This window comes from Elgaria multicarinata, chromosome 2 (assembly GCF_023053635.1).
Source record: "Elgaria multicarinata webbii isolate HBS135686 ecotype San Diego chromosome 2, rElgMul1.1.pri, whole genome shotgun sequence".
Taxonomy (NCBI): domain Eukaryota; kingdom Metazoa; phylum Chordata; class Lepidosauria; order Squamata; family Anguidae; genus Elgaria; species Elgaria multicarinata.
The window spans coordinates 171,512,251-171,528,766 of record NC_086172.1 but is presented as its reverse complement, the minus strand read 5'-3'; the positions used below and the strand labels follow the sequence as shown (position 1 = coordinate 171,528,766).

At 46.2% G+C, this 16,516-nt stretch overlaps 1 protein-coding gene across 1 annotated transcript in view; it reads right to left on the bottom strand.

Moving 5' to 3' along the window:
- ESR2 (estrogen receptor 2) overlaps positions 1-16,516 on the bottom strand; it is a 93,117-nt gene that overhangs the window by 58,339 nt on the left and 18,262 nt on the right. The window contains exons 2-3 of the mRNA XM_063118141.1: positions 13,424-13,917; positions 5,313-5,488 (exon numbers count right to left, since the gene is read on the bottom strand). Of these exons, the coding sequence (XP_062974211.1) occupies positions 5,313-5,488; positions 13,424-13,857 (610 nt within the window). The 5' untranslated portion in view covers positions 13,858-13,917. The remainder of the gene's footprint in view (positions 1-5,312; positions 5,489-13,423; positions 13,918-16,516) is intronic.

The following is a 16,516-nucleotide window of genomic DNA, read 5'->3' as shown; positions in this document are numbered from 1 at the left end:
ATGAGAAGGAGCGCTCCAGCACCACCCCTCTCCCTTACCCATTTCATCACCCTCTAACTCCTGTAGGGCGACTGTCCCAAGAGGAGAATCTCTGGTATCCATGGAAGCTCGCCACACGAGCCAGGGTCCCGGCTGGCATGGAAAGTCTCTACCAATACAGGAGGCTCTGCTCTGCTCTGCCACCCTACATGAATAGAGAATACAGAGGCTTTCAAAAAGCCCCCGTTGCAGGCCTTTGAAAAGCCTTAATACAGTGTGGAAAGCTACAATGATTGGAGATAAGGCAGGGGAACCTTGCAGGCTAGATGGGGACTGACCGCAGGCCGGGTTAAGCCTACAGGCTAAAGGTTCCCCATCCCTGCCCTATAGCCTTCCATTTACACACCAGTCTGGTAGCCATAGGTGAAAAGGGATCCCATGCAGGTGTGTGAGCAGGCTGACGAAGACGGGGTGCAGCACTCCGTCCCTTCTCTTCACCTAGCAAAGGACCCAAGCAGGCTGCCAGAGGAGAGAAGCCCCTTTCTCCATGCCCACTGTAGAGATGCAGTAGGCCGCTGGTGGAGGGACAGAACTCTTTATTTATTTATTTATTTATTTATTTATTAGATTTATATACTGCTCCATAGCCGAAGCTCTATGGAGCTTCTCTAAATGAGCGGTTTATAGCACGCTCATGATTGGCCGCTCATGGAAGTTTTCGAGTCCGTTACATTATGTCGTCAACAGCCAGGACGTCTCCTGCTCTATCCCCTGGAAACTGATTTCATGTAATGCTCAAAAAGAGAGAAATGCACCTTGGGTTGATTTGTTTGCTTCTATACCAGGGAAAGGACCTGCTTGTTCGTAGCACCGCGGTTATAGAATTTTCAGCTGGCCATCATCTTTATTTGCTTCTGGAGTGTGGTGCCGTGGGCTGGGTGTTGGAATTGGATTGTGGAGACTTGGGGTTGAAATCCTCACCCATAGCCATTGGGTGGCCATGGCCAGGTTCTGCTCTCCCAGCTTAACCCACCACACAGCCTTCCTCAACCTGGGGCGCTCCAGATGTGTTGGACTACAACTCCCAGAATGCCCCAGCCAGCTCGCTGGGGCATTCTGGGAGATGCAGTCCAACACATCTGGAGCACCCCAGGTTGAGGAAGGCTGGCCCACCACAAAGTGTCATTGTGAAGATGAGGTCAAGGGGAGGGAGTGACATTCAGTGCCCTGAACTTTTCAACAAATGTCAGTAGGATACAAATGAGACTGATAGTTTCCAAATATTAAATATTTCTATTCTACTTCTCCTAATGACCTACAGACTGGTATCTGAATTCTAAGAAGGGTTTATCCTTGTATTAGAGATCTCTATCTATTAGTGTCTTTGGCTATAGCAATTAGACATTGTGGAATTCAGGACCCAAGTGAAGATTTTAGGCATATTTGTTTGGCCCTGTTCAGAAGACACCTTAAACCATGGGTTTAACCACGGTGACTAAGGCAAAAAGGCTTATTCACCATGGTTAAAGCCATGGTTTAAGGTGTCTTCTGAACATGGCCTGGCTTTCTGGCTTAACCACCATGGTTAAAGCCATGGTTTAAGGTGTCTTCTGAACATGGCCTGGCTTTCTGGCTTAACCACCATGGTTAAAGCCATGGTTTAAGGTGTCTTCTGAACATGGCCTGGCTTTCTGGTTTAACCACCATGGTTAAAGCCATGGTTTAAGGTGTCGTCTGAACACGGCCTGGCTTTCTGGTTTAACCACCATGGTTAAAGCCATGGTTTAAGGTGTCTTCTGAACACAGCCTGGCTTTCTGGCTTAACCACCATGGTTAAAGCCATGGTTAAAGATATCTTCGGAATGGGGCCTGTTTCTATTTTATGTATATCTTATTTTTCTTCCATCATAGAGCCCCGGGCAGTGTACATATGGACCTCCCAGGCAGTCTCCCATGCGGGCACTAACCAGAGCTAGTTCTGCTGAGCTGCTTGCCCTCAAACAAAAAACCTCTGGCACCATTTAAGGGCAGATCCTATACATGATTACTTAAAAATAAATCCTGCAACTTCCAGCATCCCCCAGACAGCATGGGGTGGACAGGGGGGTTGTACCTTGATGCTAATACTAAATGGAAAAGGAAAAAGAAAACCAGTTTAATAGCATCAGAAAATTAGTTTTGCAGAACTGCTGAGCAATTATTTTTTTTGAGAGCCCTGGCATGCACAGAACACATGTGGACTCGGTTCTTGGCAGTGAAGGCTGATTGTTATCGAAGGTCCCCTGGAAAAAAAGATAAAAGTGTTGTCCTACTAAGTCTCTATGTCATGGCCTTCAGAAGGTTATCTTGTCCAATTCTAAAGCCTAGGTGACCAAAACGTATGTCAGGTAAATATTTCTTCTTCCTGAATCATTTTAATTTCCTGTATCCAGATTTTACATTATTTTTACAGATCTGAGATGGCAGGCCTGATCCACAGTTACTTGGGAGTAAGCCCCATTAAAGACAATGAGATTTGCTTCAAAGTAAACACAGAACTTAGGTTAAATTAGAAGAGAAATCGGGGCTCAGACTTGCATACACGCATAACTCTGAGAAAATCCACTGAACTCAATAGGATTAGGCTATAAGAGTGTCTTCTGAACACAGCCTGGATTTTTCAGTACACATAGCACTGAAAACAGCACTTTAATCAGTAGATTAATCAACTGAAGCTTTAGTTGATTGATTGCAGGGAAGAAACTTGTTATTTTTTAACTTGCTGTCACCTGTAACTGCTGAACTTTCCAACTAAGATTGTAGTGCCTGAATTTGCTTTCCTTTCCCCCCTCCTCCTCCTCCCTCCCAATCCCCTTTCCTTTTGTGTCATGTCTTTTAGATTGTAAGCCTGTGGGCAGGGACTGTCAAGAAATACTTTTGTAAGCCGCCGTGAGAGCCTTTTTTGGCTGAATGGCAGCATAAAAATCCTTAAATAAATAAATAAATAAATAAATAAATAAATGTAATAAGGAATGAAAAAGAAAAAAATCTTAAACACAGTTAATATAAAATATAATATTGAATAAAATATTAAGTGGGATCTTCAACGAAATGTTGTAGCATGGAGTGCTCCTGTTCAGGGCTCCAGCTAGCTAGCCATGCCTTCTAATTAGTTAGTACACACACACACACACACACACACACACACACACACGAAAACTGGTGGGGAAATAGTTCATGATTGGGTCAAATGGCCATGAAATGTAAAGATAATTGTTTGTGCCAATTCAGTTAAAGCTTAAATGTATGCCAAACATACATTGCGCATACATTTAGCTATGCTAATGAATAGCTGCCTTATATGAGGCCAGACTATCTGTCCCTCTAACCCCAGCATTGGTAGAGCACATGCTATTCATGCACATGGTCTCAGGTTCAAACTCCAGTATCAGCAGATAATACTGGGAAAACTCCTACCTCAAATGCTGGAGAGCCACTGCCAGTCAGTGTCAACAATACTGGGCTAGATGGACCACTGTAGGGTGACCATATAGAAAGGAGGACAGGGCTCCTGTATCAGTTGTATAGAAAAGGGAATTTCAGCAGGTGTTATTTGTATGCATGCAAAACATGGTGAAATTTTGTCTTCAACACCGCAGTTAAAGCTGCAGGAGCCCTGCCCTCTTGACCACGTACAAAAGAGGGCAGGGCTCCCACAGCTTTAACTGTGGTGATGAAGACAGAATTTCACCAGGTGCTGCATGCATACAAATGACACCTGCTGAAATTCCCTTTTCAACACTACTGTTAAAGACACAGGAGCCCTGTCCTCCTTTCCATATGGTCACCCTAGATCACTGCATTGGCTAGGGTGACCATATTGAAAGGAGGACAGGGTTCCTGTATCTTTAACAGTTGCATAGAAAAGGGAATTTCAGCAGGTGACATTTGTATATATGGAGAACCTGGTAAAATGTCCTCTTCATCACAACAGTTAAAGCTGCAGGTGCCCTGCCCTCTTTTAAATCTGGTCACTCTAGTATAGCTCCTGCAGCTTTAACTGTTGTGATGAAGAGGGAATTTCACTAGGTTCTCCATATATACAAATGACACCTGCTGAAATCCCCTTTTCTATGCAACTGTTAAAGATACAGGAGCCCTGTCCTCCTTTTCATATGGTCACCCTAGCATTGGCTGGGTCTAAGGCAGGCTCCTAGGTTCCACCTGATACCTGATGCTTTTAAGAAGATGCCAGGGATTGAACCAGAGACCTTCTGTATGCAAGGCAGGTGTTCTACCACTGAGCTATAGTGCCTCCCTTCCTGGTTTCCTCTTGCAACTCTCTCCTATTGAACGCTTAGGCCCCAACTCAGGTTCTATCAAGACCCAGGTCTAGAAGTTGGGATGGTGGTGGTGGTGGGGAAATCTGGTTGGGGAAACTCTGGCAGGCCAGGGTAGTGTTAGGTGTCCTCCTTCTTTCCAAAGCTTCTCCGTCACAAATCATGTCCTCCCAGACACGATGTGCATAAATGTTGCTGGACTTCAAAGACACACAAGCCCTGTTCAGGGCTTAAGGCGGGAAGGGAGTCAGGTCATGCACGCTGGTCCCGCCCCTACATCTCCAGGCGTGCCAGCTCCGCCCATCTCAATTCAGACCTTGCTGTGAGAAGGCAGGGATGGCCATAGTTTGCGTTCAAGGAAGCAGAAGTCCCTTTCAGACTTTGCCAGGTCTGAACTGAGAGGAACAGGGGCAGAATACACAAGAATGTAGAAGGCAGGGCCATGGTGCACAACTCCAACCCTATACCCACTTTAAACCTTCACTCGTTCACCTGAACAAGCCTATAGTTGAGATGAAATATGTAGGGTTTAGGAAGAGCAGGTCCCTTCCTTCACAAAGAATATGTCATTCCACCGCTCTGCCCATACAGACAATGTTGAGATGCTGTGAGTTGTTAATGATTATTTATCCATTTAGTTCTCTCCTAAATTCCATTTTTTTAAAAAACCTATTACAATCCTACAGATTTTTAAAAGTTTTATGAAGGTTGCAAGCAATTAAAGTTTATTATCCGTTGTTTCCTCTTCTCCTGTGGGCACATTCAGTCCCTTGTTCCAAGCTGGGTTGCACGTATCTTTCCCCTACCTTCCTGGTGAGAACCAGCTGGTAGACGGGGCAATTCCCCTCTTCCACACCACCACTCCAATTGAATCTGCAGCAGCATTTGAGTTTCGTTTTTTAATGGAAGACTAATCATGGGTGTTCCATGCTCCGTCTTATTTGGCCCGATGTTTCGCTAAAATTGGTTGCACGCGATAGTTCCCTAATGAAAGCGTTTTCCCATTCCCCCTACCTTGAATGCTCCTTTTGAAGAATGCTTTGCAGCCTTCACATGACCACACGCCGTAGTGATATCCGGAGGCATAATCGCTGCACACGGCACAGAAATGGGCATCCCTTTTCGAGCCAGGGCTGTTGGTAGTGGGGCTGGTACAGTCACTTCCGTGGGGCTTCCTTTTCATTGTCTCCCTGGTGGCACAGAGGAGAAGATCACTTATAAAACAGCAAAGTGAAATGTGTGCTTTTATTTCAAAGCCTTCCACTATTTGTATGTTTTGTTTTACATCGTCCATCTGGTTCCCTTATCTCAGGGAGGGCATTACGTTACAGCAAATACGGGAGAGAGTTTTGTGGTACCTTAAAGACTACCAGATTTATTGTGGAAGAGGCCTTCATGGGCTGAAGTCCACATTTTACCGGTGTAGAGCATAAAGAGGCCTCTAGTCCACAAAAGCAAGAGCTTCGGCTATTGGGCGGTATAAAAATGTAATAAATAAATAAATATGCTACAAGAAATTCACAAGAAAGCGCTGAAGGTACCACAGGATTCTTGTTTCTAACTTCCTTTACAACAGAAGTCTTGTCGAATGTCCAAAGCCTGTACGGTTACCACCTTTACATACAAAGGCAGCCCTTAATTTTTCATACCGTGCATAGACTGTGCAATTCATTACCACAAGACGTAGTGATGGCCACCATTTTGGATGTCTTTAAAAATGGATTGGATAAATTCATGGTGAATAAGATGATCAACGGCTACTAGTCCTGATGGCTACATGTTGCCTCCAGGGTCAGAGGCAGTAAGCTTATATACACCAGTTACTGAGGAACATGGGTGTGTGTGTGTTTTGCTGTTAGAGCAGTATGACAATGGAAGCAGTTACCTAGGGCGGTTGTGGGCTCTCCCACACTAGAGGCCTTCAAGAGGCAGCTGGACAACCATCTGTCAGGGATGCTTTAGGGTGGATTCCTGCATTGAGCAGGGGGTTGGGCTCGATGGCCTTATAGGCCCCTTCCAACTCTACTATTCTATGATTCTATGCCCTGCTCATGGGTTTCATGTGTACAGCTGTTTGGCCACTATGTGAACAGAACACTGGACTAGATGGACCATGGTCTGATCCAGCATGGCTATACTTATGTTCTTAGGTCTTCTTTTATATTCTTTGTGTGAATGGGATATCTATATCTTTAATAAAGCTGAATTGCATTTATAAAAGATTTGTGTCATTCAATTCAAGGAAGTGGACCCAAACCTAAGGTTTCTCATGTGAGGTGTGTTTTGTAGGGATTGGTCTAAAAGGGGAGGCTTGTGTATTTTATACTTTGAATTTGCATGCTGGAGGGGTTTGAAGGGAGAGCTGCTATCTGTGCCCTCCCTTCGATGGCTGGGGGTGGTTGTGCAAGTCCAAAGGGATGATGTGTGCAAAGAAATCTGTTCCTTACACTGAAATGAATGGGGGCAGAGGATCCACAGATAGGATGAGCACCATGCGTGTAGTGAAGCATACATACACGTGGATTCTGGGTTGTAGCAACTGTCTCTGGGGCCTTAGCTAGGCCTACCTGTTATCCCGCGATGGAGGAGGAAAGATCTCGCATTGTGTTTAACGCGAGATCCCCCCTCTGTTTACACGCGACGCGTGACATCCTCCAAAGGAGAGGTGTTGCACCCGCCATTTAAAAAAAATTCTTAAAGGACCAGCAGCGCATGAACGCTCGTGCGCAAAAGGTAAGTTTTTAAAAATGTAAATTACTTTCCCCACTCCCCCCACCCTAACCCCGATGGGTGCAGCTCCAGGCTCCGTGCGAGGAATTGTGCGAAGCCAGGTCAACCCGGACATTCTGCGGTCTCGGGCTCAGCCCGGGACTGCGGAAAATACAGGCCCAAAGGGGAGTGCTCCATCCCGGGGCAAGGGAGAGTTCATCCCTCCCTGATCCTGGGATCCCCTGTGCATCATGTGGACGCACAGGGACGATCCTGGGGTTCGCCCTAGGATAAAGCCCTGTCTAGCTATGGCCTGAATTTCAAATAAAAGGAAAGGCTCAATGAAAAGTGCGTATGTCATTTAAAAAAAAATTCCTTTCCAACTCAAGGAAAGTTTTATAAATCATATTTTAAAACAAAATTCTTCATAAAATAAAATTAAATGGCCTCTGCTCATTTAATCAAGGGAAGGGAGGGACTGGCTCCATGGAGTTCATATTCTTCCCATCTCTGAACTTTCATTTAAGTTATAATTCATGAATTTTCAATACCACAATCATTGTTTCCATGGCAATAAATTAATGTCATGAACACAGCATTAAGACACCGCCACAAAAAAAGAAAAAAAGAAACAGAAGGAGAAGTGCAACTGCGAAAGAGAATGTGTGCAAAAGCAGATCATTTTGAAGACGAGAAATGACTCTTTACCCTTATCCCTGGAAGGGAGGAGGAGTTGAAATCAAACCTCCGCTCTAATGAAACATTCCCTTGGTTTGTCAAGGAATTTTTAAAAGCCATCATCATCATCATCATCATCATCATCATCATCATCATCATCTACATTTGCATACCACCCCATAGCCAAAGCTCTCTGGGTGGTTTACCTGCACTACACAAGACGTCCCCAACTTGCAACCTCCAAAGGGGTTGGGACTACAACTCACATCATTCCCAGCCAGAAGTTCCCTCTTTACTTATCTCATTTGCTTCCTGCCTTTCCTGCAAAGAGCTCTGAGTGGCCTCGACCCTCCCACCTTTCATCCTCACAACTATCTTGTGAGGTAGGTTAGGCTGAGAGATGGTGATTGGCCAACCAGACAATTTTCAAACAAACTGGGGATTTGAACATGTTTCTTGCTAGAAACGTGGGATGTAGCCTTATACTGAGTCAGCCCATTGGTCCCTCTAAACCCAGTACTGTCGACACTAACTGGCAGCAGTTCTCCAGGGAGTTTCTCCAGCCCTACCTGGAGTTGCCAGGGATCGAACTGGCAACTCTGTTCGAACCCTGCTTTGCTTGCAGTGACCTTCTGCATGCAAAGCATGTGCTTTACACTGAGCTGTGGCCCCTCCCAAATCTCTCTGGGACCTCCCCAAGCTCCCAAAGCACTGAGCTATTGGTCCCTCTGGCCAAAGTCCCACACTCTAACCACGATGTCACACTTTAAATGAGGGTTTCCCTGCACCTATCTTCCCCTATCCAGGTTTTCTCTTCTCCAGCCAGGCTTATTTCCAGTAACAGGGCTCAGGTTGAGGTGTCATAGCCTCAGTACAAAACAATCATCTTCCTTGATGGCCTTGTAGGCCCCTTGATGGCCTTGTAGTAGGGTGACCCTATGAAAAGGAGGACAGGGCTCCTGTATCTTTAACAGTTGCATAGAAAAGGAAATTTCAGCAGGTGCCATTTGTATATGGAGAACCTGGTGAAATTCCTCTTCATCACAACAGTTAAAGCTGCAGGAGCTATACTGCAGCTATACTGTGACCAGATTTAAAAGAGGGCAGGGCACCTGCAACTTCAACTGTTGTGATGAGGAGAAAATTTCACCAGGTTCTCCATATATACAAATGACACCTGATGATATTCCCTTTTCAATACAACTGTTAAGGATACAGGAGCCCTGTCCTCCTTTTCATATGGTCACCCTACCTTGTAGGCCCCTTCCAACTCTGCTATTCTATGATTCTCTGATATTGCACCAAGTGTTTTCAATAAGACTATGGCCTTAGCTAGACCTACCGGTTAGCCCGCAACGGAGGAGGGAAGATCTCGTGTTGTGTTTATCGCGAGATCCCTCCTCTGTTTACATGCGATGCACGACGACCTCAGAAGGAGAGACGTCGCGCCCGCCATTTTTTTTAACTTAAAGGGGCAGCAGCGCACAAACGCTCATGCGCAAACGGTAATTAATTTTTTAAAATTAAATTACTTTCCCTGCTCCCCACCCCCACCCTACCCCCGATGGGAGCATCCAAATTGGTGGCCATCACCACATCTTGTGGTAGTGAATTCCATAGTTTCACTATGATTTGATTTGATTTATTACATTTCTATACCGCCCCATAGCCGAAGCTCTCTGGGCGGTTTACAAAAGTTAAAAACAGTGAACCATCAAAAACATAAACAGTATAAAAACAACGGTATCCATTTAAAAACAACAGTTGCGCTGTGTGAAGCAGTCCTTCCTTTTTATTTGTCCTGAACCTCATGGGAGCCACTTTTCCATGAGGGGCTCCCATGTGGCTAAGACAGGATCCCACCATATGGACAGGAACCAATCCGGTGGGTCCTTCCCATGGAATCAATGCTGATTATGTCTTCGCCTCTTTGCCCCGGGGTGGCTTCGAATTTGCGGCTGCATCATATAACCGATGCAGGGTGGATTCAAAGCCACTACGGGTAGGGTGACCATATGAAAAGGAGGACAAGGCTCCTGTATCTTTAACAGTTATATTGAAAAGGAAATTTCAGCAGATGTCATTTGTATATATGGGGAACCTGGTGAAATTTCCTCTTCATCACACAGTTAAAGCTGCAGGTGCCCTGCCCTCTTTTAAATCTGGTCACTCTAGTATAGCTCCTGCACCTTTAACTGTTGTGATGAAGAGGGAATTTCACCAGGTTCTCCATATATACAAAGGACACCTGCTGAAATTCCCTTGTCTATGCAACTGTTAAAGATACAGGAGCCCTGTCCTCCTTTTCATATGGTCACCCTAACTACGGGGCAAAGACGACGTCAAGACAGCCCTCTGGTTGGCCATTATTATGCAAATAGAATACAGGACGAGATCACATTTTGGTCTGATCTGGCATGACTCTTCTTATGCCTGTATAATCCCACAGAGCAAGAAAACCATGCAGCTGCTCCAGAGAGGGGTGGGCTACCAAAGTAATAATAAGGAGAATATATATTTAGCCGAGGTATTCAGGCCAGCTCTTCCCACTGACTATAACGGGAGTCCATCGTTTGCTAGCTCCATCTACTGAATATCAGAGGAAATGGCAAGCCAAGGCATCTCATTTGGCCACGAGCCAATGAATGGCAGAGGCAAGACCTTCCCCCAACCTCAAAACGAAGATTAAAAAGCCCCACAAACGAAGATCCTTTGCTGTGGTAGAGAATGTTAGCCTTGGAGCCCAATCCCCAAGGATATCTTGCAAACACAAAGACCTGTAATGGACCCATGTGGAACATCACAGCTGACTCCCATTTGCCGGGTCACAGGAATACGAGAATAACAATTGTCTTTCAGAAATGTATTCTCTTTTTCTTTTAAAATTGTTAAACAATTAACAGGGCATGTGTCAATTCAGAAGCAGATCCCGTTGAGTTGAATGGTACCTCTACTTCCAAAGAGGTAGCCACGTTAGTCTGCAACAGCAACAAAGAAGCTTGTGCCACCGTAGCCATTCAGGTGCAAGACTATAGGGTGGCCATCTGTCCTATTTAACAGAGGACAGTCCTCCATTGGAAGATGCCTGCTATATGATGCTCCGTCCAGTTCAACTCCAAAATAAAGAAGAAAACATAAAAAGGGGAGAATCCAGGGGGCTTGAGGTTACCCATCAAGAGTTAGCATGTCGGCAGCAATCTGAACAGGCACAGAGGTCACCTTTTCACAGTCTACCCCACTATAGTGAGACGTATTGTATTTCTATTTAAATTATAATTTCTACATTTACATCTACCGTATTTCTTCAATTCTAAGACGCCATCGATTGTAAGACACACACTAATTTCAGTACTACCAACAGAAAAAAAGGTTTAATTCTAAGAAATAATAAACGCACCTGCAATTCTAAGACGCACCCCATTTTTAAAGATGTTTTTATGGGGGGGGGAAGTGCATCTTAGAATCAAAGAAATACGGTATATACATAATTTAGCATATTTATTTATTGCATTTCTATACAGCCCAATAGCCAAAGCTCTCTGGGCTTCTCTTTGTACTTTTCTTGGATCCCTTTTTTCGATTATGCAGTTCCTTTTGCTTAATGTGGCCACCCTCTTCCAGACCCTCCTCTGCAAGCACAATTTTGTTCCCTTGTATTTGTTTTAATTTGGGGTGCGAGGAGGTAGGACCTTTTTTCTAAATATTGAGGCACCTTGTACAGCCCCCATCATAGGCTCTATTTCTCAGTCATGCTACAGCAGGGGTCCCTCAAGTTTTTGGGTCGGTGGGCACATTTGGAAATTTGAGTGTCATGGGCACTCTCACAAAATGGCTGCCACAGTAGAGTTTGCCCATTCATAAAATGGCTACCATGGTGGGCACAGCCAGTTACAACGTCAAACAACAACAACCACCAACTTCCCCAAGAACCTAATGACAGAGCAGAGCTCCAAAATAGAAACCCGCCCTTATGAACCCAAATAAAGATGGCGCTGGAGGGAACTCTTCACTTTGAAGCATGCCAGCCTCCTGGGTGCCAAGAGTCTATGGATGCACTGGTGCCCACATGCCCCACGTTGGAGAACACAGCAATACAAGCCGCTTTCCCCAATTCATGCCCTCCAGATGTGTTAGACTACAGCTGCTATCATCCCCAACCAGCACAATACACTGCAGTGTGACAAAATGTTAGGTAGGGGTGTGCATGGACCCCCCCGCTCCGCCCCGCGGGCCGATCCAAAAATTTCAGATCGGCCCGCTCCGCTCCGTGTCGCTCCGCCCATACTCCACTCCTCTTTGCCGCGGAGCTCCGGCTCCGAATCGGAGTTCCGCAGTGGAGGGGAGTGGCGCCAGGTAAGGCCGGGAGAGGAGGGGGGGGGGGTTACCGGGCCCTGCCACCGTCGCCGCCTGTGTGGCGATGGCGGCAGAGCCCAGTAAGGGACCAAGGGGGAGGGGGGCCTTACCTGCCTCCGTCAACGGTCCCTCGGCTTCTTCAATTGAGCCCGCGGTTCAACCAGGAAGTCTGGGCCGCAAGTGTGGCCTAGACTTCCTGGTTGAACCGCAGGCTCAATTGAAGAAGCCGAGGGACCGCGGACGGAGGCAGGTAAGGCCCCCCCTCCCCCTTGGTCCCTTACTGGGCTCTGCGGCTCTGCGGACGGACGCAGGTAAGGGAGAGGAGGGGGGGTACCGGGCCCTGCCGCTGTAGCCACATGGGCGACAGCGACAGCGGCAGGGCCTGGTAAACCCCACTTACCTTTCTGGTGGAGCTCCGGATCGAGGCGAAGGATCCGCCTTCACCTCGATCCTCTTCGCCACGCTCCGCCGGCCCCCCAATCCTCTTCGCCTCCGTCTTAAGGGCAGGAGAAGCCCCCCGCTCCGCTCCTGCTTCTCCGGTTTGAGGAGAAGCGGAGCACATCCCTAATGTTAGGTGGTTCCCTCTTTTGAAAACAGAACATTTCAGAGCCAGCTATTTGTCCAAACTGAGGCCACTTTCCCTAAGAAATGCTTTTATTGAACTGAGATTCCAAGTGATGCCAACTCCAGTTCTGGAGGGACGCTACCACAAGGTGCCATTTGAATGCAGACTCTGCACCTGTGGCCAACATTAAGTGGAAGACATTTTTCACTACATGTTAATTTGCCCGGAAGAGAGAGCTTCCTGAAACCCCTGTTAACACATGGATATAGGAATGCCCTTGCAGAAACAGTTCTTCTGAATGATACCTACAGTTATGTGATACATAAAGTGGTTTTGTTTGCACTGGCAGCAAAACAGATAAGGAAGAGAGAACGAGACAAAATTGCCATAAACTGACATGGAGATTCAGACTGCTGAGTGAAAGTTATGGTAAAGTTATGGTAAAGGAAGCCAGATTCCAGCTGGACATCAGGAAAAACTTCCTGACTGTTAGAACAGTACGACAATGGAATTAGTTACCTACGGAGGTTGTGGGCTCTCCCACACTAGAGGCCTTCAAGAGGCAGCTGGACAAGCATCTGTCAGGGATGCTTTAGGGTGGATTCCTGCACTGAGCAGGGGGTTGGACTCGATGGCCTTGTAGGCCCCTTCCAACTCTGCTATTCTATGATTCTATGATTCTATAAATTTCAATTTCGAGGTATTTGTATTACTGTATATATGGATGGATGCTTTCTTTTGATGTATTTGTCATGGCCTTTGGCTAGCACAATAAACTTCGGATTGATTGATTGATTATAAACAGATAATACAATATTACCGGTGCATAGGCAGGACATGATCCACGGGCCTTGCATCACACCACGGGCTCTTGGGCTGCTCTGCATATAAAACCGAGGACTGGCAGTGCAAAGTCAAAGGAGAGATGTGACCAGGACCAGACCACAACATGCTCGGACTCCCGGTCTGCCTTAAAGTAGCACTTTCCGAATCGCTGAAATTGGCCGGAATGTTGTAGTTCATCACAGCAGGGCTGTAGAACGCCATGGCCGAATAGTCCTGCCTACTTTCCATATAAGAGGATGGGATGTAAATCGGGCTGTGCTCTATAGCCAAAGCGGACTGGCTGCAGCTGAAAGGGACGGGCGAGCCAAGCTCGGAGGTGGAGCTCTTCGCTTCTGTTTTGCTACATCCGAGGTCTTGGATCAGTGGCAACTGAGAACATTCCTTGTGGGACGACGCACAGAGGGACATGCTGGAGCGAGACGGAAGCCAAATATCTCTTCTTCAAACAGTCATCTCGAAAGAGTTAATCTGGAAAAGAAAAATATTCAACAAATTGCAAACAATTAAAAAACACACACCTGGCTTCAGAAGACGAAGGTATAAAGGTCACTACAATAATGTGGTCATGCTTTAGCTGCTACAGAGTCGGTGATGATCTGAGCACGGAGACAGTCCTACCACAAGGGAGGCAAGGGTGAAGCATCTACCTTAAGTAGCAAAATTTGGGAGTCATTCAAGTGTAGGGTGACCCTATGAAAAGGAGGACAGGGCTCCTGTATCTTTAACAGTGGTATTGAAAAGGAAATTTCAGCAGGTGTCATTTGTATATATGGAGAACCTGGTGAAATTTCCTCTTTATCACAACAGTTAAAGCTGCGGGAGCCCTGCCCTCTTTTAAATCTGGTCCCTCTAGTATAGCTCCTGCAGCTTTAACTGTGGTGATGAAGAGGGAATTTCACCAGGTTCTCCATATATACAAATGACATCTGCTGAAATTTCCTTTTCTATACAACTGTTAAAGTTACAGGAGCCCTGTCCTCCTTTTCATCTGGTCACCCTAATACTGTGGAAGCTGGAGAGGTCTAGTGCCTGGGCCATAATTCTCTGGAATGCTTCCATTCATTCCAATCATCCACTAGAATGCATGTCTAATTACAAGTAAGAAGGACTGAATCACTCAGCAGCACTTTCAAATAGCACCCCAAATAACATGTCTACTCAGAAGTAAGCAGGGCAAACCACTGCATGTCTACACAGAAGTAAGCAGGGCAAGCCTCAGAAGTAAGCAGGGCTGAATCCCTTAGCAGCTTCCTCCCCACCTCCTCTCCCTGGCAGGGAAAAAACGTTTAACTCTTATCTCTGATCAGCAGCTGATTGGAGTGAAAAGCTTTCCCCTCCTGAGCACTGAGAAAGAGAAAAGTTGAATGCTGCTGAGTGATTCAGTGCAGTGGGGCCTGGGGAAGGAGCTGGCAGGTAGATGGGGATCTCCCATGAGCCGCAGGCTTCCCACGGGCCAAACATTCTCTCTGCCTGCACCACATTGTAACAAATGATATTTAGTTGGGGAGGGAGATTTTCACCATGGGCACTGAAATGTCTCACGCCAGCCTTGCTTGTTCCATGGCAGAAATGGATTATCTACGTGCTATCCAGCACCAAACAACTTTCATCAGCTGAGCTTGGTGTATCGCATGAAACTGAGTGGTGGGAGATCCAGGACAAATAAGAGGAAGTACTTCTTCACACAGCACATCGTTAAGTTATGGAACTCACTACCACAAGATGTAGTGATGGCCATCCATCTGGATGGCTTTAAAAGGGGGTTGGATAAGTTCCTGGAGGAAAAGGCTATCCATGGCTACTAGGCCTGATGGTTGTGTGCTATCTCCAGTATTCGAGGCCAAAAGCCTGTGTGCACCAGTTGCTGGGGAACATGGGCAGGAGGGTGCTGTTGCACTATGTCCTGCTTGTTCATCCCTGGCCGATGGCTGGTTGGCCACTGTGTGAACAGAGTGCTGGACTAGACAGACCCTTGGTCTGATCCAGCATGGCTCTTCTTATGTTCTTATCGGGTGCGCACCTCCTGGACAAAGATATCCTGCCCGTGATTATCCATGCTATGGTAATCTCCAGATTAGACTACTGCAACGCTTTGTACAAGGGGCCACAGGGCTGGCTCAAGGCATTTTGGTGTGTGAGGTGCAGGAGAAGATGCCAACCTACTCTGCATACAAGGTGCTATAGTCAGTTGGGCTGACTCTTGAGTCGTACTTCAGTGCTATTTGTTTATTTATTTATTACGTTTTTATACCGCCCAATAGCCGAAGCTCTCTGGGCGGTTCACAAAAATTAAAACCATGAAGAACAGAATAAAACAACCAACAATCTAAAAACACAAATACAAAATACAGTATAAAAAGCACAACCAGGATAAAACCACGCAGCAGAAGTTGATATAAGATTAAAATACAGAATTAAAACAGTAAAATTTAAATGTAAGTTAAAATTAGTTGTTAAAATACTGAGAGAATAAAAAGGTCTTCCGCTGGCAACGGAAGGAATACAGTGTAGGCGCCAGGCGGACCTCTCTGGGGAGCTCATTCCACAGCCAGGGTGCCACAGCGGAGAAAGCCCTCCTCCTAGTAGCCACCTGCCTCACTTCATTTGGCAGGGGCTCACGGAGAAGGACCTCTGTGGATGATCTTAAGGTCCGGGCGGGTACATATGGGATACCAATGGGATAGTGTCCTCAACCAAAAGAAGAACGTACATGATAATTCAAGATCACTAAAGAAACAAATGAATTCACTGATTATAATTCTTCGTTACAATTTGCTTCTAGATCATCTACCGTAAAACTACCAAAGTAGGAGCTTAATACCCAACAAAAGAGGAAAAATACAATTTATACAGCATATAAAAGGAGTGTGTCTTGAGGAGCTCTGTCCCCCATGCCTGGCTCCTGGCGGTTACTCGCAAGGAGCTGGGACAAACCACGATGCCAGGCCACACGTTCTGCGGTCTTGGGAATCATCCCGAGACTGCGGAAAAAGCGGTCTACAACTGTAGGGTGATATCCCGGGCCAAGGAAGGGATCATCCCTCTTGCTCCTAGGATGCCCTGTGCA